At 52.1% G+C, this 27,712-nt stretch overlaps 1 protein-coding gene across 7 annotated transcripts in view; it reads left to right on the top strand.

Moving 5' to 3' along the window:
- Positions 1-8,370: 8,370 nt before the first annotated feature.
- TJP1 (tight junction protein 1) overlaps positions 8,371-27,712 on the top strand; it is a gene marked incomplete at its 5' end in the record, with an annotated part of 106,526 nt that continues 87,184 nt past the window's right edge. For all 7 annotated transcript variants that reach the window (XM_080651623.1, XM_080651622.1, XM_080651619.1 and 4 more), the window contains 2 exons: positions 8,371-8,543; positions 12,097-12,223. In XM_080651623.1, coding sequence (XP_080507749.1) covers positions 8,371-8,543; positions 12,097-12,223 — 300 coding nt within the window. The remainder of the gene's footprint in view (positions 8,544-12,096; positions 12,224-27,712) is intronic.

The following is a 27,712-nucleotide window of genomic DNA, read 5'->3' as shown; positions in this document are numbered from 1 at the left end:
CCTTCCCCGCATCCTTGCTCTCCTGGCACAGTGGGGTTATGGGAGGTGGTTACACTGAGGCCGGCCTCCTTCACCACCAGCCTGGCGTTCACCACGTTCACATCCGCATGATTAGAAGCGTCTTTGAGGAGGCCGACCATGACTGTGGGGCTCAGGCAGTTCGCAGCATTCTTCAGGGATAAGTCCTGCGTTACCACCTGGATGGTCCCTCTGGGGGACCCTGCCCAGGCTCGCATCAGAGTCTCCAGAGCAGGGGTCCTCAAACTTTTTAAACGGGGCCAGCTCACTGTCCCTCAGACCGTTGGAGGGCCGGACTATAGTTTAAAAAAAAACAACTATGAACAAATTCCTATGCGCACTGCGGGCCGGGACGAGTTGGCTGCTAAGCAGGACAGGCAGCGGCACCCGGCTGGCCAGATAAATGTCCTCGGCGGGCCGCATGTGGCCCGCGGGCCATAGTTTGAGGACCCCTGCTCCAGAGCTTCTGCCAGACCCATCCAAGGTTTGGTGTGCGGAGAGAAGGCGCTGGTAAGGGCCTGGGCATTCACGACCCCGGCGAGGACTCTCCCCTTCACCATGTCCACGAACTGGACAGCGATCTCCTCCCCGCAGCAGCTCGGGGCCTCCTTGGTGCTGGCGCCCAGGTGGGGCAGCTGATGACATTCTCGTGGCCCACCAAGGCGCGGTCCCGAGGCGGCTCTTCCGTGAACACATCCAGCGCTGTGCCCGCGCACTGCCCCGACTGCAGGGCCGGGAGCAGGGCGCCCTCGTCCACGATCCCTCCGCGGGCGCAGGTCACCGCACACGCCCTTCTTGCACAGGGCGAAGGTGCTGTCCTTCAGCAGGCCTGTCGTGGAGGGCAGGAGAGGGGTGTCCACAACGATGAAGTCACAGAGGGGCCTGATCTCCTCCAGGGGCAGCTGCTGAGCGCCAAAGGAGGCCGAGACCTCTGGTGAGACGGCGGGGTCGTACCCTACAGTCTCCATCCCAAAGGACTGCTTCCGGATGGCCACCTCTCTCCCCATCCTCCCCAGGCCACGAATTCCCAGGTGAACTTTCCATTCAACGCGGTTCCCGTGACCTTCTTTCGGTCCCACGTGCCCATCCTTCATCGAAGCCGTGGCCTGGGGGAATCTGCCCGGCCAGACACCTGATCATCCCCCAGGTGTGATCACAAAGCCCCCAAGGCTGGTCCTGGGGAGCCCCAAGGTCAGAAGACTGTTCCGCGGCACGAAGTTGGTGGAGTGTTCATGACCGGGATGCCCTTCCTTGCGGCGGCCTCCAGATCCACGTTGTCCACGCCGGTGCCGGCCCTGCCCGCCACCTGGAGCTTCTCTGCTGCGTTGATGACATCCGAGCGGACGATAAGGCCTTGGCCATCCTGCATCTCGGCTGTCAGCTCCTCTTTGCTCAGGTTCTGCATCTCCACCACCTGCAGCCCTCCATCTTGCAGGCTCCTCCGGCAGCCAGGCTGTCACCGATGAGCACTCTCGGTAGATTTGCGAAGGCCATTGCTGGAGCCGGCCTGGGGATCCAATGCTCTCCCTGGACAGAAACACCTCTAAGCCCCCAGCTTTGGTTCTGATTGGCCAGTTTCTATGCCAGTCAGCGTCAAAAGCTCCGCCTCCTAGGTGGCCATTGGTTCCTCACGCTTCACCCAGACGTGGTTCTGATTGGTCAGTTTCTATGCCAGTCAGTGTCTCTGGGCCTATCAACAGGGGCCTGATCAGAAAGGCGGGGCTGATCAGCAAGCAGCCCGGGTGGAGTCCTGGAGAGAAATGGAGGCAGGGCTGCCGGCCAGACTGGGAGAGAAAGAGAGAGGCAAGCGCTGGTCAAAAGCTGCCACAGAGGATCAGTCCCTGCTTCTCTGTTCAGGCCTCTGATTGGCAGCCCTCTTTAGCAGTCTGTGCTGGGGCACTGCGCCTGCAGGGGAAGCCGGCAGCCGCTGGGTTACCACGGCAACCCAGCACTGACTTCCGGTCCGGTCAGAGCTTCGGTCGTGACGTTGTTACACCCTGGCTCTTTACCGTAGAGATTATCAGGCTCGTGCCAACAGCACCTCATTGCTCTTTGGCAACTCTCACTGGGCCTGGCGGAAGGGTGTTTACCATTTCAACATAAGGTCCCTTGAAGGCGACGGCGCCTTCTCCATCTCCTTCTCCCGGTCAGACCACCTGGAGCATGGCGGACACCTGGAGCATGGCGGACACCGACCTGTTGATGGAATGTGAGGAGGGGGAGCTGGCGCCGTGGCAGGAGATCAGGGATGTCATTGAGGATTCTGTAGCTGAAGATTATAACTCGGTGGATAACGCCACTCCAGCTGCTGGGAGCCAGCAGCCGGCCTCCGCTCCAGTGCCCATCACCCTCTACGCCTCCGTTCGTCGCCGTGGGGCACAGAACAGCCACAGCACCACGGGGGCTCCTGTCGGACTCATCGCTGACGGCAATGCCGAAAGAAAGCGGCGTGGACGGAACACGTCTGAAGACCAACGATTGGCACAGCGCACCTCTGCCACCGAAAGGAGCCGGCGGCGGCGACAGAACATGTCCGAAGAACAGCGATCGGCACAGCGCGCCTCCGAAGCCGAAAGGAGCCGGCGGCGTCGGCAGAACATGTCCGAAGAACAGCGATGGGCACAGAGTGCCGCGGCCGCCGAGAGAAAGCGCCGTCGTCTACAGAAAATGTCCGAAGAGGAACGATTGGCACAGCGTGCCGCTGCCGCCGAGAGAAAGCGCCGTCGTCTACAGAATATGTCCGAAGAGGAACGCCGGGCGCAGCGCGCCACTGAGGCCGAAAGGAGCCGGTGGCGTCGGCGGAATATGTCCGAAGAACAGCGACTGGCACAGCGCGCCGCTGCCACCGAAAGGAGCCGGCGGTATCGACAGAAACTGTCTGAAGACCAACGACGGGCACGGCGCATCTGTGAGGCCGAACGGAGCCGGCGGCGTTGGCAGAACATGTCCGAAGAACAGCGACTGGCACAGCGCGCCTCTGCCGTCGAAAGAGTCCGGCGTCATCGGCAGAAAATGTCCGAAGAACAGCGATGGGCACAGCGTGAAAGAAGACGGCGGCGGCGGCAGGAAATGTCCGAAGGACAGCGATCGGCACGGCGCGCGCCCGCCGCCGAACGAAGCCGGTCACCGACAAGCACGATCGATCCTGGCAGGAACCGCCCTCCTGGCGAAAACGAGGCGAATGAGGATGCCGTTATCGGACACAGTGGTGGTGGCATGTAACCCGTGTGGGTGTTACGTGTCCACCGTGCCTGTGATGAAATGGGAGTCACACGGTGCTTCCTCTCGAGTTGGAAGAGCGTGTGCCGTTAGAGTTGTAAATGCTGCCCTGACCGGTGTGGCTCAGTGGATAGAGCGTCGGCCTGCGGACTGAAGGGTCCCGGGTTCGATTCCGGTCAAGGGCATGTACCTGGGTTGCAGGCACATCCCCAGTAGGAGGTGTGCAGGAGGCGGCTGGTGGATGTGTCTCTCTCATCGATGTTTCTGACTCTCTGTCCCTCTCCCTTCCTCTCTGTAAAAAAGCAATAAAATATATTTAAAAAAAAGAGAGAGAAAGAAGGCAGCCTATCAATCTCTGAGTTTCCATACCTAACCAGGGGTCCTCAAACTTTTTAAACAGGGGGCCAGTTCACTGTCCCTCAGACCATTGGAGGGCCGGACTATAGTTTAAAAAAAAAAAACTATGAACAAATTCCCATGCGCACTGCGGGCCCGGGACGCGTCGGCTGCTAAGCAGGACAGGCAGCGGCACCCGGTGGGCCGGATCCATGTCCTCGGCGGGCCGCATGTGGCCTGCGGGCTGTAGTTTGAGGACGCCTGCCTAAGACCATGGTTGATGAGAGAGTCTTTTGCATTTCTGAGATTTGACTCACTAGGAAGAGATGCCATCTGTTTTATTAAAATATATATATATATATATATTTTTTATTGATTTCAGAGAGGAGGGGAGAGAGGGGGGAGGAAGGGAGGGAGAGAGGCATTGATGATGGGAGAGAGTCATTCACTGTTTGGCTGCCTCCTGTGTGCCCCACATTGGTGGTCAGGCCCCCAACCTGGGCATGTGCCCTGATCGGGGAATTGAACCATGACCTCTTGGTTCATAGGTCAATGCTCCACCCCTGAGCCACGCCGGCTGGTTGAGATGCCATTCCTTAAAGTCTCTGTACTTTGCTGAGTTAATGCTTATTGATGAATATTCCTCTTATTAAAAAAAATTAGGTGGTGGGGGCGGGTTAGAAGGGGTCCATGGGGGGAAAGGGGGAATATATGGAATACTTTCAACTATGAAGATTTTTTTAAGTTGGGTTAGTAGCAAATTACATTCTGACAAAATAGGTGTTACCTAGTTAAAATATGGTGTTCTTTTAAGAAAAACATGTCACTTTATTTGTAAGAAAAATAAACTTATATGTTATTCTGTTTTGCTGGAAAAAAAATAAAGAAACCTCTCAAGTTGTTTTTTTTTTTAAAAAAAGAATAATTTCTTGTCACTCCTCACCCGGGGATATTTTCCCTCCCATTGATTTTTATTTATTTTATTTTATTTTTAAAAAATATATTTTATTGATTTTTTTTTTACAGAGAGGAAGGGCGAGGGATCGAGAGTTAGAAACATTGATGAGAGAGAAACATCGATCAGCTGCCTCCTGCACACCCCCTACTGGGGATGTGCCCGCAACCCAGGTACATGCCCTTGACCGGAATCGAACCTGGGAGCCTTCAGTCCGCAGGCCGACGCTCTATCCACTGAGCCACACCGGTTAGCGCCCCCCTGCCCCCCACACATTGATTTTTAGAAAAGGGTGGAAGGGAGGGAGGAAAGGAGGGAGAGAGAGAGAGAAATATCGATGTGAGAAAGACACATCAACTGGTTGCCTCATGCACACGCCCCAACAGGGGCTGGGGAATCAAACCTGAAACCCAGGTATGTGCCCTTGACTGGGAAATCGAACCGGAGACCCTTTGGGATACAGGCCACGCTCTAACCACTGGCCCACACTGGCCGGGGCCAGAATCAATTTTGAAAAGACTTCTGTACTGCCAACGATCTTCTCTCCTCTTTTATGTGAAGTTAGGGAAATTTTGTTTTTCTTCCTTTTTTTGTTGTTCCACCAGGACCCATTTGATCCAAGCCCTCTCAAAGATCTTCTCATGCTGTTTTTTTGTACTAAAGACAAGCGGTGAATGTAGATAAATATCTGGAACTTTCTTCTGACTAAAGGTATGCAAAGGACTATTTTGTGTGTGTGTGTGTGTGTGTGTGTGTGTGTGTGTGTTCATCCTCATCCGAGGACATTTTCCCATTGATTTTTACAGAGAGTGGAAGGGAGGGGGAGAGACAGAGAGAGGGAGAGAAACATAGATGTGAGAGAGAGAGACACATCGATGGGTTGCCTACCGCACGCACCCTGACCAGGGCCAGGGATCGAGCCTGCAACCCAGGCGCATGCCCTTGACCAGAATCGAACCGGGACCCTTCAGTCCATGGGTCGATGCTCTATCCACTGAGCCAAACCGGTCAGGGCAAGGACTATTTTCGATTCATGAATAGTCTACATTATTATTATTTTTTAATTCTTACTTATACACATCGCCCCACCCCACCCCTATATATAGCCTAAGCTGGAAAAATCTAAACAAGTTACAACCCCAATAGAAGAGGGAAGTCGCTAATTATATAGGTGCTATTCTTCCTAAATTCAAAGCAACTGTCTCACTTCTTCTAATGTTTTAAAAAACACGGCACAGCCATGAATGTTTTTTAAAGTTCTTTACTGCCTGGTGGGATAAACACATTGCCCCCTTCATGTATCCTCCAATGTATTTTTTTAAAAAAATATATGTTATTGATTTTTTTACAGAGAGGAAGGGAGAGGGAGAGAGTTAGAAACATCGATCAGCTGCCTCCTGCACGCCCTTTACTGGGGATGTGCCCGCAACCAAGGTACATGCCCTTGACCGGAATCGAACCTGGGACCCTTGAGTCTGCAGGCCGACGCTCTATCCACTGAGCCACACCGGTGAGGGCTCCTCCAATGCATTCGAATACAGAAAGCAAACACACTCACCGTTTAAAACTTTCGGACCATTAGGATGCTGGCTCCTTGGAGGCAAGAGTCCAAAATACTGGCGCCACCAAAACACTGTTGTCGGGAAAATTGGGGGTTTGTTGTCTTAATCATATCAGACTGATTAAGGCTGTTGGCGGCTCCTTGTTGTGGGTGGAGAAGGCTGTGATTAAGTCCTCATTCTTTTTATTGGTCATAGCTCTTCCTTAGTCTTATCTTTTTATAGCCACCCTCCCCGACTAGTAAAAACGTCGGCCGAAATGTGGGGTCTGAGGCCCCTGCTTACAGAAGGACCAGCCACAGGAAGAAAGGATGGTTCAGCCATTCATGCTCCCTGTGTTTTGTTTTTAAGGCTTTTATTGATTTCAGAGCGGAAAGGAGAGGGAGAGAGAGAGAGAGAGACATCCATGAGGAAAGAGAAACTTTAATCGGCTGCCTCCTGCACGCCCCCTACTGGGGATCAAGCTCACAACCCGGGCATGTGCCCTTGACTAGGAATAAATGAAGCATGAGGCCCGCCGGCTGCGAGTTTGACATGCTTGACAAAGAAATGACACTTGCCCTGACCGGTGTGGCTCAGTGGATAGAGCATCGGCCTGCGGACTGAAGGGTCCCGGGTTCCATTCCGGTCAAGGGCATGTACCTTGGTTGCGGGCACATCCCCAGTAGTGGGTGTGCAGGAGGCAGCTGATCGATGTTTCTCTCTCATCGATGTTTCTGACTCTCTCTCCCTCTCCCTTCCTCTCTGTAAAAAAAATCAATAAAATATATATTTTTTTAAAAAGAGCTCTAGCTAGTTTGGCTCAGTGGATAGAGTGTCGGCCTGCGGACTGAAGGGTCCCGGGTTCGATTCCAGTCAAGGGCACATGCCTGGATTGCAGGCTTGATCCCCAGTAGGGGATGTGCAGGAGGTAGCCGGTCCATGATTCTCTCTCATTATTGATGTTTCTATCTCTCTTCCCCTCTCCCTTCCTCTCTGAAATCAATAATGATATATTAAAAAAAAAAAAAATAAAAAAGAAATAAGACACTGGAAATTCTCAATGTTTGTAACCTGTTAAACCACAGTGTATTCAGTGATTAGTTTTATTTATTTATTTTTCATTTCCCTTGACATTGATAACCATCAATGAAGAGAGTGTGGAATATGTGGGTACATTTCTTAAAGAGCCCAAAACTATCCTAGCTTTCCCCGTTGATTAACAAGATAGTTTGGTTTGGTTCATGGTCACTGTCCCAAGCTACCGTGCCAGTCAGGACTGCATGTACTAGTACGTGTGTGTGTATACATTGATGTATATATGTGTGTATAGGTGTGTATAGATGTGTATACACGTGTGTATGCATGTGTATAATTAAGTGTACATGTGTACATACATATATGTGTGTATGTGTGCATACATATACACACATTATATATACATCTATAATACTGAAAACGTCATATGCTAATTAGACCCAACAGCGGAACGACCTTTTGGACCTCCTTCCAGGCGACCTTCCGGAGGAAGCCGTGGTGGGGGCCGAGGCAGAGGCGGTTAGGGGCGATCAGGCAGGCAGGCGAGCGGTTAGGGGTGATCAGAAAGGCAGGCAGAGGCGGTTAGGAGCCAGCGGTCCCGGATTGCGAGAGGGACGTCCAGCTGCCTGTGGGATCGGGCCTGAACCAGCAGTCAGACATCCCCCGAGGGGTCCTGGATTGCAAGAAGGTCCAGGCCAGGCTGAGGGCCCCCCCCCCCCAAAACCAGTGTACAAATTTCGTGCACCGGGCCTCTAGCATATACATATACAGTGTATACACATACATATATATGTATGTCGATGCAATTTAAATACACATAACATCTCCAGCCACTCTGGGCTGAAAACATACATGACGGTGGGAAGCCTTCGCATGGCCATGAGGAGGGTAAAGCCACCCCTTCTCGCTCGGGAAGCCTGTCGTGGGGTCTCTCGGGGGACAAAGGGCTGGAGGCGGTGGGGAAACTGAGGCCCGAGGGGCGGGGCTGGCGCCTCGCAAGCGCGCCGGGTGCGCCAGGTGCGCCCCGCGAGGGCGGCGGAGGGGGCGGTGCGGGGGGAGTGGGGGTGGGCCCACGGCCACGCACGGCGACGGCGGGAGCGCCCCGCACGCACGGCGACGACGGCGACGACGACGGCGGCGGCGGGCGCGGGCGCCTCGGCCACGCAGGGCCGCGGCGGCGGGCGCGGGGCGCGGGGCGCGGCGGCGGCGGCGGCGGCGGCGGCGGCGGCGGCGGCGGCGGCGGCGGCGCAGGGCCCGGGCTGACCTATGCGGCGCCTGGAGGGGCTGTGTCTGCGGCGCCGGCGGCGGCGGCGGGGCCCGGCCCGCGAGCGCGGCGGGGACAAGATGAAGTACCAGAAATACCTGACGGTGCTGCAGATGGCCATCGGCGTCACCCCCTCCAACCGCGGCAGCCTCCTGCCGCTCAAGAGGCGGCTGTGGTGAGCGCGGGGCGCGCGCGGGGGTGGCGCGGGGACCCTAGCGCGCGAGGGGGCGCGGGGCGCTGCAGCCGCCTCGGCCCCCGGGGGCCGGGCGCTCTCTCTCCAGCATCCGCCGCCGCGACCCTGGCGGTGCCTGGCGACACCTAGAGAGAGAGAGGGAGGCCCCCTCCTCCCCGCCCCGGGCACCCTGTCCCGCCCCAGGCTGGCTGGGGCACCGCGGACCCTGTCCGCTCCCCGCATGCGCTCTCCGTGATTTCTCTATCGCCGGCTGCCGGGAGGGCGGAGGAGAGGACCAGCCGCTCCCACAGCCCGGGGACAGGTGGCTGGGTTGGAGTTGCACGATCGGGGACTCTGCATGCGCGCCCCCCCCTCGTTCCTCCGACCTGGACACGGCGATCGCGGGGACCCCGAAAAGATGCCCTGAAAGCACCATGCCTGGGAGGTGGCCAGGTCTGGTGCCCACATTTGGGTTTTCTCTCGGATGGCATTGCATTTTGAAAACATGTATGTGTATCGATGTCAGAGAGGAAGGGAGAGGGAGAGGGCGGCATAGAAACACCAAGGATGAGAGAGCATCATGGATCGGCCGCCTCCTGCACGCCCCCTACTGGGGATGGAGCCCGCAACCCTGGGCATGTGCCCTGACCGGGACTGGAACCCGGACCTCCTGGTTCTGTCTCTTATAAGGACACTTGTGATTGGGCCGAGGGCCACCTCTGTAAACCAGGATAACCTCATCCCGAGCTCCTGAAGTTCGGTACACCTGCAAGGTCACATGCTCCTGCCCCTGGGGTTAGGACGTGTGGGGAGGAGGGTCCCCCCTTCAACCCTGGACAGACCCCCAAGGCCAATTCAACTGCCTGCTGTTCAGCGGGTGTGAAGCCCAAACAATAGTTACTCTTGTCTCTTTTATGTGAAGTATGTTTTCATAATGATTTTATTGTTGTCATGAGTCCTGATTATTGCAACGAGTGTTTTTAGGAGTGTTTGTACCGATCTTGGGGGTGGGGGTGGGGGTGGGGGGAAACGGGGTGCCATCTCATTCTCTTCATGCTTGTAAATATATTCCTCCGGGTTATTATTTTTTTAAATATGTTTTTATTGATTTTTTTTTTTAAGAGAGAGGAAGGGAGCCCTAACTGGTGTGGCTCAGTGGATAGAGCGTTGGCCTGCGGACTGAAGGGTCCCAGGTTCGATTCCGGTCAAGGGCATGTACCTGGGTTGCGGGCACATCCCCAGTAGGGGGCGTGCAGGAGGCAGCTGATGGATGTTTCTCGCTCATCGATGTTTCTAACTCTTTCTATCCCTCTCTCGTCTTCTCTGTAAAAAATCAATAAAAATATATATATTAAAAAAAAGAGAGAGAGAGGAAGGGAGAGGGCGAGGGGGACAGAAACATCGATTGATGAGAGAGAATCATGGATCTGGCTGCCTCCTGCACGCCCCCTCCTGGGGATCAAGCCCACACCCAGGGCACGTGCCCTGATCAGCCGGGCATAGTTGATTCCGTAATGATTGTAAGCCATGAATTCATTCATTCATTCATTCGAGTAGCCATTCATTCATTCAAGTAGTCATCCAGTAATCAGATTCTGAAACTAGTGAGAGCTTCCAGACATTGAACTGCTTCCCTGCGGGTCTCTGTAAGCGCTTTGCAAGCATCCTCTCATTTAACCTACAGCCCCTAGGGGGCGCTGTATTCCTCCAGTTTTACAAATGAGCCAGCACTTACCCAGGGTCACACATCCGGTTTTAAGCCCGTTCGTTAGGGTTAAAAACACAGTTGAGCAGGGACATGACGGTCTAGAAGCCGAGAGCTGAAAACAGGTACAGAATGCCTGGCAAGTGTCTTACAGAATGTTGTTTTCCCAGCAGTGGCCTACTCCTGGGATGGGATGCACATGCCCTGGCTGGTTTGGCTCAGTGGATAGGGCGTCGGCCTGCAGACTGAAGGGTCCCAGGTTGGAATCCAGTCAAGGGCACATGCCTGGGTTGGGGGGCTCGATCCCCAGGGCGTGCAGGAGGCAGCCGATCCATGACTCTCTCTCGTCATTGATGTTTCTATCTTTCTCTCCCTCTCCTCTATGAAAGTATCCTATATAATAAAAGGCTAATATGCAAATTGTGCCCTTGACCGGGAGTTCAACCAGGGGGTGGGGCGGCCGGCCAACAGCCCGCGGCCCCTCCCCCCGGCCAACCCAGCCCAATTGTCCCGATTGGGGTGGGCTGGCTGGACCCCACCCATGCACGGATTCGTGCACCAGGCCTCTAGTATTTTTTAAAAAAGAAAGAAAATAAAAGGAAATGGCTATAGTATCCAAGTTGTAGCTTGGTTTCTTTAATGAGCAAATTATAGGCAGTTGAACACATCATCATAAGTATAGCGACTCAAGGCCATTTTAATATTAACCTATTAAGTGAGCCCTTAAGGTTTCTGAAGCCTTATACTTATAAAGGAAAATTAGCATTTTACTGGATTCTGCTGAAGCATTCTTCAGAAAGCGTCCGGATTAGTGTGACGTCAACTGCGTTGTATATTTATCCGTATCTCCAGGCTCCTGTGCTCACGCCCTTGTTTGGAATCCCCCTCCATTGAGGGAAGGATGCTTCATTCTCTTGAGGTGGTCATCACTGTCCGTTGCTGATATTAAAAAAGAAATCAGTTGTGGAAGGTTTATTAAGTCTTCCTTTTGTTCTTGTATAGCTAACTTTTTTTTTTTTTTACCATCTGGATTATTTTTGCCCAATTCTTTATATATGTGTATATATCTATACATAAAGGCCTAAGCGACCGTCTGACCGGTGGCTATGACGCACACTGACCACCAGGGGGCAGACGCTCAACGCAGGAGCTGCCGAGCTGCTATGACGTGGCAGCTGTGGTTCTCGGGTGACGCACCTCGGACCAGAGAGAAGAGAGCCTAATTCCGGGGTGCATCACAAGAGAACTGCCTTCTCACAATCCGGGACCCCCTCGGGGGATGTCGGAGAGCTGGTTTTGGCTCGATCCCCGCAGGCCAGGCCAACGGACCCCAATGATGCACAAATCTGTGCACCAGGTCTCTAGTATATATAAAATCAACCTAATGTAAGCATGCTAGTCCAATCTAGCTAACATCACATATACTAATTTAATCAGCCCGATACAAGCTGGCTTAGCGAATAAATGGATTTAAGCAAACCAATCCAATATAGCTGATCCCATCCACTGATTCAATCAACCAGATCTATTGGGCTAATCTAACTGAAAGCTCAACTCGGCAAAAAATGTAAAGCGTGGCTCAGCAAAAAGTCAAGTATTGATTCTCTGCTGAGTCATGGTATTGATTTTTGCTGAGTCACGTTGCCAGGTTTTTTTTGCAGCGTGTGGCCCAGTAGGGGGCACGCAGGAGGCAGCCGATGGATGTTTCCCTCTCATCTGTGTTGCTCTCTCTCTCTCTCCCTCTCCTGTCCTCTCTCTGAAATCCATAGAAACATCATTTCTGACAATATGCCTTTAAAAAATTAAAAAAAAAAAAACCAACAAAACAAACAACGTTCCCCTTTCTTGCAGGGTAACGCCATCTTCTGAGAATGGTGCTACTTCTAGTAACAGCCAAGGAAAGCCTTCCCTGAGACGAATCAAAGGGAGACTGCACAGAAGCAAAAGCCTCGACAGTGTGGATTTCTGCGAACTCACTGTGAGTAGATGGTTCCGTGCTTTTCTCACCTTTCAGAGGACATGAGCAATTTTCATTTCTTTTTTTTTTTTTTTTAAATTTTTTTTCATGAAACTGCAACAGGCTTATGTTGGTGTAAGCACGTTACCAACCAGCATGCTTTCTTAACTGGTAGCCACAGGGTTCCATGTATAATACATGGTTCATGATGATGGGTTCTGATTCAAATACCGCGATAAAGGAATGCTTCTTGAATACGACAGAAATGGCATTAAGTTGGGCAGAGTCAATGTGTAATGTAGTGTAATGTAATCCTATGTAATAAAAGCCCAATATGCTAAGTGTCCGGTTGTCCGGTCTGCCGTTCAACTGATCAAAGCGTAATATGCGAATGATAGGTTAAGGCCGCTCAACCGCTTTCTATGATGTGCACTGACCACCAGGGGGTAGATTCTCTGACCGGTAGGTGAGCTTGCTGCTGGGGTCTGGCCGATAGGGACTGAACAAGGCGGGCCGGATACGCCCTGGAGCCCTCCCGCGGTTCCTTCCTGGCTGGCCAACCTCCCATGTCCCTCCCCGGCCCCGATCTGCACCAGTGGGGTCCCTAGGCCTGGCCTGCGCCCTCTCGCAATCTGGGACCCTTTGGGGGATGTCGGAGAGCTGGTTTCGGCCAGATCCCGCAGGCCAGGCCCAGGAACCCCACTGGTGCATGAATTCGTGCACCAGGCCTCTAGTGTATAATATAATGCAAAAATATAATATAATATAATGTAATGTAATGTAATTTAATGTAATGTAATGCAATGTAATATACATATCTCAGAAAATGACAAATCCGCCAAAACCGGTTTGGCTCAGTGGATAGAGCGTCAGCCTGCGGACTGAAGGGTCCCAGGTTCGATTCCGGTCAAGGACATGTACCTGGGTTGCGGGCACATCCCCAGTGGGAGGTGTGCAGGAGGCAGCTGATGGATGTTTCTCTCTCATCGATGTTTCTAACTCTCTATCCCTCTCCCTTCCTCTCTGTAAAATATCAATAAAATATATTTTAAAAAAAAGTAAATGACAAATCCACATATTAATGTAAGTAGAGACCTAACTATTTGATAAACCTCAAACACCTTATTCATGGTTTTGACTGTTTGCTGTCATGCATTTGATTTCTTGCTGAGTCATGGTTTTGCATTTTTTTTTGCCGAGTCATGTTTTTTGACTTAGAAGATAGTTATTCTAATATTATTAGGACAGATCTCAGTGTGCTTAATGATGGTGTTTTCCATTCTAAGTGATTGACGTGAAGGGTCTTATTTTTTTCCAAGCTAAGCGACAGGTTTTCAAGCGGATATGTGATAAATTCATGCATTTTTTTTTCCCTAAGAATTGTATTGTCCTAGTCCCGTGGTCGGCAAACTGCGGCTCGCGAGCCACATGCGGCGGCTCTTTGGCTCCTTGAGTGTGGCTCTTCCATAAAATACCACGGCCTGGGCGAGTCTATTTTGAAGAAGTGGCGTTAGAAGAAGTTTAAGTTTAAAAAATTTGGCTCTCCAAAGAAATTTCAATCGTTGTATTGTTGATATTTGGCTCTGTTGACTAATGAGTTTGCCGACCACTGTCCTAGTCCATAAGAGAGCTCAGGGCCATAAAGAGACTACTAGAACTTTCTTTGCTGTGAGGTTTCATTCTTTTAAAAGATTTAAAAAATATATATGTTTTTATTGCCCTAGCCAGTTTGGCTCAGTGGATAGAGCGTTGGCCTGTGGACTGAAGGGTCCCCGGGTTCAATTCTGGCCAGGGGCACACGTCCAGGTTGCGGGCTTGATCCCCAGTCGGGGGCGTGCAGGAGGCAGCCGATCCATGATTCTCTCTCATCATTGATGTTTCTATCTCCCTCTCCCTCTCCCTTCCTCGCTGAAATCAATAAAGAAATATATTTAAAAAAATAAAATATATTTTTATTGATTTCAGAGAGGAAGGGAGAGGGAGAGAGAGATAGAACATCAATGATGAGAGATGATCATGGATTAGCTGCCTCCTGCACCCGCCTCCCCGCCCCCCATGGGGATGGAGCCCGCAACCCGGGCATGTGACCCGACCAGGAATCCGCACGTGACCTCCTAGTTCATAGGTCGACGCTCAGCCACTGAGCCACGCCGGCTGTGTCTTTTCCTTTCCTTTTTTACTCTCCAGGGGAGGAATAATGTAATTTTTCATGCAGTCACAGAACAAGGAGAGCCATGACCGCTTCCAAATCTACCGAGCTGATGTCACGGGTCTGACAGTTCTATCACATTTCTATGACAGTTACGGCCTCCCCCTCCCCCCCCCCCCCAGTCTGTGAACAGGGCCCACGACAGCGGAATGCCCCCCGGGGTGCCGTGCTCATGGTGATGAGCTGGGGCGGCGTGGGGGTGGGGAGGGACTTTTGGAGGTAGTTGGTGACATTGGCCAAGGGCAGAGGGACGGGCACGCCGGCCAGAGGCGGCTGCAAATATAGAAATACAAAGATAGAATTTCTTCCCTGTGTGCTGAATGAGTACATTTAGGGAGAGAATTATTTTGTAGCTAAAGCGGCCCGGCTGGCCCAGCCAGCGTGGCTCAGTGGTTGAGCATCGACCTCTGAACCAGGAGATCATGTTCCGATTCCTGGTCAGGGTACATGCCCGGGTTGGGTTGCAGGCTCGATCCCCAGTGTGGGGAGGGGGGGTGTGCAGGAGGCAGCCGATCAATGGTTCTTTCTCATCATGGATGTTTCTCTCTCTCTCTCTCCGCCCCTCTCCCTTCTTCTCTGAGATCAATAAGAATATGTGTAAGATAAGTAAATAAACAGAGTGGGTCGGCTGTGGCTTTTCAGAGAGGACCTTATATTGTTCCATGACTTTGCACTCATTGAACCGAATGGTTTGAGTTCCACGTTGTTATTGAACAGATGAACAGTCTCCGGGAAATGCAATAAATGAGGTGGTATGTCGGCGTCTGTGTGCAGGGACGTTCCAGTATATGGAGGGCCTGGATTGTTGAGGTCTTTGGGACTGATGCGCACGTGTCCCTGTTGGTGCAAACGAAAGCGTTGTGACTCGTTCGGTGTTCCTGCGACGTCTGAGCATTCGAATGAGAAATGGAAGCTGCAGAACATTTTCTGTTTTAGGGAAGCCCACATCTTTTTTTTTTTTTTTTTTTTTTTTAAATAGATTGTTAATGATTTCAGAGAGGGAGAGAGAGGGAGAGAGAGAGCGAAACATCCATGATGAGAGAGAATCATGGATCGGCTGCCTCCTGCACGACCCACACTGGGGTCAAGCCTGCAACCCGGGCATGTGCCCTGACCAGGAATCGAACTGTGACCTCCTGGTTCCTAGGTTGACGCTCAACCACGGTGCCACGCTGTCCGGGCTGACATGGTGATTTTAGACCTAACCAGGGGTCTTCAAACTTTTTAAACAGGGGGCCAGTTCACTGTCCCTCAGACTGCTGGAGGGCCGGACTATAGTTTAAAACAAACAAACTATGAACAAATTCCTATGTGCACTGTGGGCCTGGGATGCGTCGGCTGCTAAGCAGGACAGGCAGCGGCACCCGGCGGGCCGCATGTGGCCCGCGGGCCGTAGTTTGAGGACCCCTGAAATCTTCTCTCTGGGCCCAAGGCAGGTGTCAGGCTATGGAGCAGGTCAGCGGCCACACGGGGGCAGGACGTCCCAGCCCCTGACGCCGACAGCCTGGCGAGGTGTTCCGCCGGGTCCTTCTGGGTTAGAAAACTTCATTCTTGCTGCTTCTCACCCGTCGAATCGCTATCTAAATTGATTCCTGGATTTTCATGTGCAAATGAAAATGGAAAGTCCTTTCTAATTTGAAATGATTTGGGTTGTTTGAATGGCTGGAAGCAGTTGATCTTTGGAGAGATGCTATTTCAGGCAGAGTGGAATTTCCAGCCACCCTGTGCTGATTTAAACACGATTTACGGCCCAGCCGGTGTGGCTCAGTGGTTGAGCGTTGACCTATGAACTAGACAGGGGTGGGCAAACTTTTTGACTCGAGGGCCACCATGGGTTCTTAAACTGGACCGGAGGGCCGGAACAAGAGCATGGATGGAGTGTTTGTGTGAACTAATATAAATTCAAAGTAAAGGAGCGGAGGGGAGAGCAAGAGAACCGGATAGAACAGCCGGATCCGGCCCGCGGGCCGTAGTTTGCCCACGGCTGGACTAGAAGGTCACTGTCAGGGCACATGTCAGGACTCCATCCCCAGTAGGGGGCGTGCAGGAGGCAGCCCATTCATGATTCTCTCTCATCAAGGATGTTTCTCTCTCTCCCTTTCCCTTCCTCTCTGAAATCAATGTAAATATATATATTTTTTTAAAATGAGGAAGAAAAAAACACAGAGAGAGTCATTGCTAATAACAAGTTCAGAAGTCAAATAGAAAGCCTTTATTTATTTATTTATTAAAATATTTTTATTGGCCGAAACCGGTTTGGCTCAGTGGATGGAGCGTCGGCCTGGGGACTGAAGGGTCCCAGGTTCGATTCCGGTCAAGGGCATGTACCTGGGTTGTGGGCACATCCCCAGTAGGGGGTGTGCAGGTGGCAGCTGATGGATGTTTCTCTCTCATCGATGTTTCTAACTCTCTATCCCTCTCCCTTCCTCTCTGTAAAAAATCAGTAAAATATATTACAAAAAATAAAAAATAAAAAATATTTTTATTGATTTTGGAGAGGGAGGGAGAGGGAGAGAGAAACATCCATGATGAGAGAGCATCATGGATCGGCTGCCTCCTGCACGTCCCACACTGGGGATCGAGCCCCCAACCCAGGCATGTGCCCCTGACCGGAATCGAACCCGGGACTGATCTTCAGTCCGCAGGCCAGCGCTCTATCCACGGAGCCACACCAGCTAGGGCCGAAAGCCATTAACATCGAATGAACTGCCAAAACCGGTTTGGCTCAGTGGATAGAGCGTCGGCCTGCGGACTGAAGGGTCCCAGGTTCGATTCCGGTCAAGGGCATGTACCTTGGTTGCGGGCACATCCCCAGTAGGAGGTGTGCAGGAGGCAGCTGATCGATGTTTCTCTCTCATCGATGTTTCTGACTATCTATCCCTCTCCCTTCCTCTCTGTAAAAAATCAATAAAAATATATTAAAAAACAAACAAACAAAAAAAAACATCGAATGAACTTCAGGAGACCCTTGAGAGGAAGTTCCCTGTTGAAGGAAGAGGAGAGAAATGGTGCGTGGAGGCCTTGTGAACGCCCTGGGGAGGTGAATGCCAGGGTGACGCCGCCTGGGCGGTCCCCAGGGCTGCCGGGGTGTGTGCCAGAGAGCACACGGGGTTCCCGTGAGCAAATGCGAGAGACACCCGTGGAATGAGGAAGAAGGGCGGTCGGGTACCTTCACTGTGACGTCATTTCTCCAGAAAATTCCCAGGAGGGGGACGTCTCAGTTTCCCTCGTGGCGTGGCGTGGGTATCACCTGGCTGCCTTCCCACGCTTCACTTCCTGGTTTATCTTTTTTTAAAAATATATATATATATTATTGATTTTTCTACAGAGAGGAAGGGAGAGGGACAGAGAGTCAGAAACATCGCTGAGAGAGAAACATCCATCAGCTGCCTCCTGCACGCCCCCCACTGGGGATGTGCCCGCAACCAAGGTCCATGCCCTTGACCGGAATCGAACCCGGGACCCTTGAGTCCGCAGGCCGACGCTCTATCCACTGAGCCACACCGGTCAGGGCCACTTCCTGGTTTATCTTAACCTACACGGAGATGGCGGCTCTTTTGGATACTTGAATTGTTGAACATTTTTATTTTTATTAACTGTGATGTCCATCAATAGTGGATTGTTTGTTTATTTGTTTTTATTTATTTATGTTTTATATTTTATTGATTTTTTTACAGAGAGGAAGGGGGAGGGATAGAGAGTTAGAAACATTGATGAGGGAGAAACATCCATCAGCTGCCTCCTGCACACCTCCCACTGGGGATGTGCCCGCAACCCAGGTACATGCCCTTGACCGGAATCGAACCTGGGACCCTTCAGTCCTCAGGCCAATGCTCTATCCACTGAGCCAAACGAGTGAGGGCTATTTTTTTTAAAATATGTTTTATTGATTTTTTACAGAGAGGAAGGGAGAGGGAGAGAGAGTTAGAAACATCGATGAGAGAGAAACATCGATCAGCTGCCTCCTGCACACCTCCTACTGGGGATGTGCCCGCAACCAAGGTACGTGCCCTTGACCGGAATCGAACCTGGGACCTTTCAGTCCGCAGGCCGACGCTCTATCCACTGAGCCAAACCGGCTAGGGCGAGGGCTATTTTTTAAAAAAATCTTTATTGTTGAAAATACTACATAGTTCACATTTTTCCCCCCATGAACCCCTTCTAGCCCGCCCCTGCCCCCCACCCCAGGCCTTCACCCCCTATTGTCTGTGTCCAGGGGTTATGCATCTGTGCCTACACGTTCATTGGTTAATCGCTTTCTTCCCACCCGCCCGCCCTCCCCCGCCCTCCCTCTGAGGCTGGACAGTCTGCGTTGAACATTTCTGTAAAGCCACGGCCAAACGCAGATCTTTGCAAGCTTTATTTATTTCCTTCAAACCCATGAACTCTTTTTAAAAAAAAACAAAACATGTATATTTTTTTATTTATTCTTAGAGAGAGAGGGGAATGGAAGGGGAGAGAGAGATAGAAACATCCATGATGAGAGAGAATCGTGGATCAGCTGCCTCCTGCACGCCCCACACTGGGGAAGGAGCCCGCAACCCGGGCATGTGCCCTGACCGGGACTCGAACCATGACCTCCTGATTCACAGGTTGATGCTCCACCACTGAGCCACACCCGCCCATCAATTCTTCACGCACCGCTTCCGACAAACAGAGCTAATGACCTTTTGCCTCCAGTAAACGTTTTGTAGTTGACGTTGGAAACCAGGTTAGATGCCCCAGATATGGGAGTTGTGGCCTCTCATTAGGTACATGCCTTGAAGGCCGGCGATCTTTTTCCAGTTTCTGTGACTCATATACCTTTCAGATCTCTCTCTGAGGAGTCAGGACAAAGCTCCGAGGGCCGTCTCGCTCCTCCCGTTTTCTGGGCGGACGGTCGGAGGATGTCCGGGTTAGGGTTTGAACCTGGCGTCGCCCGAGGCGGGGCTGACTCTCGGCTGGCGGGAGGGGGAAGCGTGGGGCTTAGTGGTGGAAAGAGCTAGAAAGATCCCCCATGGACAGCCCGGCCCTCCCTGCTTGGTCACAGAGGAGCAGCCTCCATACCACGGAGTCCAGGCCCCGTGAATCATCACGTCCCTCGTTTCATCGCAGATGTTCAGGAAGACGTGGGTTGGGCGGCTTCACCTTGCATTGTTTTGCTTTCCATCCTGGATCTTAAAAATAGCGCTTACGTAACTCACGGCGGAGCTGGGAGACGTTCGTGGCCAAGAGCACGGACAGACGTTGGCACTCTCCAAACCTAACAGAAAAGGAAGTCCGTACGTGTCCCTTCCCTGGGGAAGTCAGGGCTTGTCAGTCATGGATGTCGGTGGCCAACTGGTTTTCTTTTTTTTTAAAAAAAAAGTTTTAAGGTTAGATATTAACCTATGTACACAATTTCTCCCCTCTTTTTTAATATATTTTAATGATATTTTACAGAGAGGAAGGGAGAGGGATAGAGAGTTAGAAACATCGATGAGAAACATCGATCAGCTGCCTCCTGCACACCTCCTACTGGGGATGTGCCCGAAACCAAGGTACATGCCCTTGACCGGAATCGAACCCGGGACCCTTCAGTCCGCAGGCCGACGCTCTATCCACTGAGCAACACCGGCCAGGGCGGTGAAGTGGTTTTTATTTTTATTTAAAAAAAAAATATTTTATTGCCCTGACTGGTTTGGCTCAGTGGATAGAGCGTCGGTCTGCGGACTGAAGGGTCCCAGGTTGGATTCCGGTCAAGGGCATGTACCTTGGTTGTGGGCACATCCCCAGTGGGAGGTGTGCAGGAGGCAGCTGATCGATGTTTCTCTCTCATCGATGTTTCTAACTCTCTCTCCCTCTCCCTTCCTCTCTGTAAAAAAATCAATAAAATATATTAAGCCCTAACCAGTTTGGCTCAGTGGATAGAGCATTGGCCTGCGGACTGAAGGGTTCCGGGTTCAATTCTGATCAAGGGCACATGCCCGGGTTGCAGGCTCGATCCCCAGTAGGAGGCAGCTGATCCATGATTCCCTTTCATCATTGATGTTTCTGACTCTCTCTCCCTCTCCCTTCCTCTCTGTAAAAAATCAATAAAATATATATTTTTTAAAAAGATCATGTATTCTATTCCTAGAGCTTGTTTCCCGGGGAGAGTTTTGGGGTCATGGCCTGGTGAGGTTAAGTCGTCTGTGCTGGTGTATGGCCCCCTCCCGGCCACCAGGAGGTGCCGATGAGGCGCTGAGGGCGGCCCTGGCTTTGATGGGGTCCCCAAGAAAACACAGCAGAGGAGGCGGGGGTTGGGGGTGGGGGGGAGAAAGATGTGGGGAGAACAGAGAACGCTGCTTTACGGTTGGACCTTCTTTCCCAGCCTGTTTAAGGTCTGCCTGTCCCTCACAGAAACCACTGAACTCTACCCTTTCCACGTGTCAGTTTTATGGCCTGGGGAACCGACCTCAATAAAGTGATAAAAAAAAAAAAAAAAAAAGGGCAGGGCCGCCTGTCAGAAGAGTTAGAGGTGAACGTGTAGGAAGCTGTCCTGCACACGGAGTCCGGAAGCCTGCTGGCTCCGCGTGACAGCTACTTCCAAGTCCATGACATCGCCCCCAAGGAGAAGTGTGTGTGTGTGTGTGTGTGTGTGTGTGTGTGTGTGTGTGTAGGCATGCTCTCCTGGGCTCTTGGTAATAACGTGCCATGCTTAGAGCTTGGAATTATCATGACCACAGCAGCCGATCGATGGGCATCTTTTGTTTTTAAATGCCATTTAAAAAAAAAAAATTCTCGCCCTCACCGGTGTGGCTCCGTGGATAGAGCGTCGGCCTGCGGACGGAAGGGTCCCGGGTTCGATTCTGGTCAAGGGCATGGACCTTGGTTGCGGGCACATCCCCAGTGGGGAGTGTGCAGGAGGCAGCTGATTGATGTTTCTCTCCCATCGATGTTTCTAACTCTCTATCCCTCTCCCTTCCTCTTTGTAAAAAATCAATAAAAAATATATATAAAAAAAATTCTCACCTGAGGATATTTTTTCTGTTGATTTCTAGAGAGAATGGAAGTGAGGGAAGAGGGAGGGAGGGAGGGATGAGGAGAGAGAGGAAGAGAGAAACATCGGCCCTAGCCGGCTTGGCTGAGTGGATAGAGCGTCAGCCTGCAGACTCAAGGGTCACGGGTTCGATTCCAGCCAAGGGCACATGCCTGGGTTGCTGGCTCAATCCCCAGTGGGGGGCGTGCAGGAGGCAGCTAATCAATGATTCTCTCTCATCATGGATGTTTCAATCTCTCTCTCCTTCTCCCTTCCTCTCTGAAATCAATAAATATATTTTTTAAAAAAAACCTCACCTGAGGATATTAAAGAAAAAAAAGAAACATCGATGGGAGAGAGACACATCGATTGGTTGCCTCCCACACACGCCCCGACCTGGACCCGGACCCGCAACCGAGGTGCATGCCCTTGACGGGAATCGAACCCGGGACCCTTCAGTCCACAGGCCGACACTCTATCCGCTGAGCCATACCGGCTGGGGCCCAGCCCTTCTTGCTGTTCCCGCAGTGGGGCCAACTCTGTTCCCAGTCGGAAGAGGCCCAAGGGAGAGCAGGGCTCAGCCCTGGAATGAGGAGGGCCTGCGGGGCACACCCTGGGCGGGAGTGGGCCCCATCCCCTCAGCCCGCAGGAACCGGTGCCCGTGGGGCCCGCAGCCACGCCTAGGCATCACGCTTTAGACAAGCGATGAGACATCCGGACCGGCTCACGGGGTGCGTGGCGGCCGTGACAGCTCTTGGATGACGCGCTGCGCTGTGGCCGGAGCAGGTTGCACGAGGTGCTCCAGGGAGCCGCTGGCGCCGGGCCACCCCAGCCAGCCATGTCCCCCAAGGGATGAGGGCTGCCCTTGGCGGCTGGGGTGAGCGGGGAGGTGTCTGCCTCTGCATTCCAGGGGAGGGAGCTCAGAGGAACTGGGGGATGGAATTTCAGCTTCAACGAGGAGCCAGGGCCGCCCTGGGGGGGCGGGGAGGGGAGGCCTGCACCCAGGCTACATTCCTCAGATAACTCCCGACTGCGAGAGAGCCCGGCGCACAGGGCCTGGGGTTCGAGGGCTGCGGGGCAGGGGGGAGCCAGGTTGCATCTCATGGTCTCACTGGCATGCTTCTTTCTTGTTTTTATTTTATTTTATTTTATTTTATTTTATTTTATTTTATTTTATTTTATTTTAAATGTATCTTTATTGATTTCAGAGAAGAAGGGAGAGGGAGCGGGAGCGAGAGAAACATCCATGATGAGAGAGAATCATGGATCGGCTGCCTCCTGCACGCCCCCTACTGGGGATCGAGCCTGCGACCTGTATTCTTTCTTTCCTGCTTCTTTGTTAATTTTGTGTTTGTCCCTGGTCAACACTTCATTGCTTCAGGAGTAAGTCTACCTAGATATATTTTAAAGGCTGGAAAATTTCAGTATCACCTTTGAATCTGTTTGGACATTAATGTTCGTAAAATGAGGTATGTAGAAGGTTTATGCTGTTATTAAGATACTAGAGGCCCGGTGCACGAAATTCGTGCACGGGTGGGAGGGTGTCCCTCAGCCCAGCCTGCACCCTCTCCAATCTGGGACCCCTCGAGGGATGTCCGGTTGCCTGTTTAGGCCTGATCCAGGTAGGGCCTAAATGGGCAATCAGACATCCCTCTCACAATCCAGGACTGCTGGCTCCTAACTGCTCACCTGCCTGCCTTTCTGATTGCCCCTAACCGCTTCTGCCTGCCAGCCTGATCACCCCCTAACCACTCCCCTGCCAGCCTGATTGATGCCTAACTGCTCCCCTGCCAGCCTGATTGCCCCTAACTGCCCTCCCCTGCAGGCCTGGTCACCCCTAACTGCCCTCCCCTGCAGGCCTGGTCCCTCCCAACTGCTCTCTCCTGCAGGCCTGGGTCCCCCCACAACTGCCCTTCCCTGCAGGCCCGGTCGCCCCCAACTTCTGTCCTCTGCCAGCCTGGACCCCCCTAACTGCCCTCCCCTGCTGGCCATCTTGTGGTGGCCATCTTGTGTCCACATGGGGGCAGGATCTTTGACCACATGGGGGCAGCCATCTTGTGTGTTGGAGTGATGGTCAATCTGCATATTACTCTTTCATTAGATAGGATTTTTTGCCCTAGCTGGTGTTGCTCAGTGGATAGAGCGTCAGCCTTTGGACTGAAAGGTCCCGGGTTCGATTCTGGTCAAGGGCACATGCCTGGGTTGCGGGCTCGATCCCCAGTAGTGGACGTGCAGGAGGCAGCCGATCCATGATTCTCTCTCATCCTTGATGTTTCTATCTCTCTATCCCTCTCCCTTCCTCTCTGAAATTTGATTTGATTGATTTGATTGGTTTGTAGGGTTGATTTTACTTGATTTGACTGAACTGATTAGATCTGATTGATAGGTTGCTTTGCTTGATTTGATTGGATTGATTTGCTTTGCTTGATTTGCTTTGATTTGTCCTTTTTATTACTGATGACCTGACTGCCCCCCCCCTCCATCAGCTAATAAATGATCTATCTTCTCCAGCCAGGGCTCTCACTGACATAAAGAACATACCAACATGGATGTCAAGAGGGAAATGCAGCGTGGCTGGTGTGGCTCAGTAGCTGAGTGTTGATCCATGAACCAGGAGGTCTCCGTTCGATTCCCGGTCAAAGGGCACAGGTCCAGGTTGCGGGCTGGATCCCCAGTGTGGGGCGTGCAGGAGGGAGCCGATCCATGATTCTCTCTCTCTCATCATGGATGTTTCTCTCTCTCTCTCTCTCTCCCCCTCTCCCTTCCTCTCTGAAATCAATACAAAAAACATAAATAAATAAAAATAAATGTATCCTCCTGGATCAGAGGTCAACGCTCAACCAGGGAGCCGCGCCAGCCGGGCTGAAATATTTTCTACGTTTTAAAAACGATGTACACTCTCCGATCGCCCTCTTGCGCGCCCTTTCCGCACCCATATGAAGTGCATTGCCTTGTGTGACCGGGGCCGGCCCCCTCTCCCCGGGGCCCCTAAGGCCTGGAGAGTATGGGAAGCAGGCCTGGGTGTGGAGACGTCGGTCTGAGAAGGACTTTGAAGATTGTTTTCTCATCTGTTCTCTATTTTTCCTCGCAAGCGGGGGGGGGGGCGGGGGGGCGGGGGGCCCTGCGGGACAGCTTATCTCTGTCTTTCGCCAGAAATTTTTTGGCTCCTACACACGGAGAAGAGTCTCCCGCTAAGGGTGGCGTGGCGGGAGAGGTGATGCACTCGGCGCTTTGAAGTGAAATCCTTTTTTTATTTTTTTTATTTGTTAGTGGAGTGAGACCTCCTGAGTTCCTCTCTTCTTCCCCTCCTCCCTCCACTTCCCAGGTCACCAGCTAGCATCTTTACTGTCATCTTTATTTTATTTTTATTTTTTTAAAATATATTTTATTGATTTTTTACAGAGAGGAAGGGAGAGGGATAGAGAGCTAGAAACATCGACGAGAGAGAAACATCGATCAGCTGCCTCCTGTACACCGCCCACTGGGGATATGCCCACAACCAAGGCACATGCCCTTGACCGGAATCGAACCCGGGACCCTTCAGTCCGCAGGCCGACGCTCTATCCACTGAGCCACACCGGTTTCGGCTTTACTGTCATCTTTAAAGGCCCCCCTCTCTCACCCTCGCCCCGTGGTCGGCAAACCGCGGCTCGCGAGCCACATGCGGCTCTTGGGCCCCTGGAGTGTGGCTCTTCCACAAAATACCACCACGGCCTGGGCGAGTCTATGTGGAAGAAGTGGCGTCGGAAGAAGTTGAAGTTTAAAAAATTGGGCTCTCCAAAGAAATGTCCATCGTTGTCCTGTGGATATTTGGCTCTGCAGACGAATGAGTTTGCCGACCACTGCTCTAACCGGTTTGGCTCAGTGGATAGAGCGTCGGCCTGGGGACTGAAAGGTCACAGGTTTGATTCCCGTCAAGGGCGTGCACCTCGGTTGCAGGTTCCATCCCTGGCCCCGGTGGGGGTGGGGGCAGGTAGGGAGATAGCCAAGCAATGTGTCTCTCTCACATCGATGTTTCTCTCTCTCCGTCTCTTCCCCTGCCCCCTCCCTTCTACTCTCTCTTTAAAAAAATCAGTGGAAAAATATCCTCTGGTGAGGATTAACAACAACAACAAGAAACAGATAAAATGTTTCTTTCTACAAAGAGCATGTAAATATGATATCAGAAAATATTTTACAAATGGGAAGGTTAAGGGAGGAATGAAAGTGTTCAAAAACAGGGCTGTGGCCCGGCCGGCGTGGCTCCGCGGTTGAGCATCCACCTAGGAACCAGGAGGTCGGGGTTCGATTCCCGGTCAGGACACATGCCCGGGTGGTGGGCTCCATCCCCGGTAGCGGGTGTACAGGAGGCAGGCGATCCATGATACTCTCTCATCATGGATGTTTCTCTCTCTCTCTCTCTCTCTCTCTCTCTCTCTCTCTCTCTCCCTTCCTCTCTGACATCAATAAAAAACATATACTTTAAAACAAAACAAAACTGCCCTGGCCGGTGTGGCTCAGTGGATAGAGCGTCAGCCTGCAGACTGAAGGGTCCCGGGTTCGATTCTGGTCAAGGGCATGGACCTTGGTTGCGGGCACATCCCCAGTGGGGGGTGTGCAGGAGGCAGCTGATGGATGTTTCTCTCTCATCGATGTTTCTAGCTCTCTATCCCTCTCCCTTCCTCTCTGAAATCAATAAAGATATATTTAAAAAAAACACACCACACAGCAAAACTAACACACACACACACACACACACACACACACACACACACACACACACGGGGCTGTGGTTAGGACCTCCCAGCGATAGGCCAGGCACTTTGGCAAAGACTCGGCTATCATAGCCATGAACATGGGTGGGGTCAGCCGTGTCAGGTCAGTGTTTGCACGCCAGGGCTTTCCAACCGTGAGCAGGCTTTGATGTTACCGGGCGAGGGAGCGTGCACCGAGAACACGCCCCGCCGTTCTTCCTTCTCGGGTTTCTGCGGCTTCACCCCGCGTCCGAGGAGGAAAGGCGCTGGGTCCCCCCCCTCCCGTTGTTCCTCGAGGAAAGCGGGTGTTGAATATCGACTCCGATCTGGGGAGGTGAGGGTAAGTTCAAATGGTTCTTCCAGATGAGGCGTGGTCTCCCGGGAGGGATTTTTTTTTTTTTTCTCCCCGAGGACAAATAAACATACAGCACGTCGCCTTTTTAGTGTTTTCTGGTTTCCGTGCGGACACTCCAGCCTTTTGTAGAGCACGAATCTGGATCGCTGTAGAAATGGCTCTGACGGAGAGGAAGGATGAGGGAGACAGAGAGAAACATCCATGGTGAGAGAGAATCATGGATCCCCTGCCTCCTGCACGCCTCCCACTGGGGATCGAGCCTGCAACACGGGCATGTGCTCTGACCGGGAATCGAGCTGTGACCTCTTGGTTCACAGGTTGGAAGGTTGATGCTTAACCCCTGAGCTGCACCAGCTGGGTGTATCCTTCCATTTATTTATGTGCTAAAGGCCCGGTGCACGAAATTCATGCACTGGGGGTGGTGTCCCTCAGCCCAGCCTGCACCCTCTCCAATCTGGGACCCCTCGGGGGATGTCCGACTGCCGGTTTAGGCCCCAATCCCTGTGGGCCTCTTGCAATCCGGGACTGCTGGCTCCCAACTGCTCACCTGCCTGCCAGCCTGATCACCCCTAACCACTCCCCTGCCAGCCTGATCGCCCCCAACTGCCCTCCCCTGCCGGCCATCTTATGGTGGCCATCATTGACCACATGGGGGCGGCCATCTTGCGTGAGGGCGTGAGGGTCAATTTGCATATCACCTCTTTATTATATAGGATTCAATGGTTGATTCTTTTTTTAAAAATATATCTTTATTGATTTCAGAGAGGAAGGGAAAGATAGAAACATCAATGGTGAGAGAGAATCATTGATCATCTGCCTCCTGCACAACCCCTACTGGGGCTCAAGCCCGCAACCCAGGCATGTGCCCTTGACCGGAATCGAACCTGGGACCCTTCAGTCCTCCTCAGGCTGACGCTCTATCCACTGAGCCAAACCATCCGGGGCTGCTTGATTCTTCCATGTGCTCTGATCAGGGCTCGAGCCATACAAAGACAATGGTGTATATAAACCATACATAGACAGTGGGTATATTTAGTGTCTTAATAACTGTTTCAATGAAATATCTTTAAGATTTTACACATGAATCTACATGGGAAAAAGAAAGTGACATTCCTCGTTGATTATGCCATTAGTATCTTGATGTTTTCCCTTTGACAGGCTGATATAAAAACTTGAACCCGCCCTAACTGGTTTAGCTCAGTGGATAGAGTGTCGGCCTGCGGACTGAAGGGTC

This window comes from Plecotus auritus (genome assembly GCF_963455305.1).
Source record: "Plecotus auritus genome assembly, chromosome: 15".
Lineage (NCBI taxonomy): Eukaryota > Metazoa > Chordata > Mammalia > Chiroptera > Vespertilionidae > Plecotus > Plecotus auritus.
This window is presented reverse-complemented; position numbering and strand designations above follow the sequence as displayed.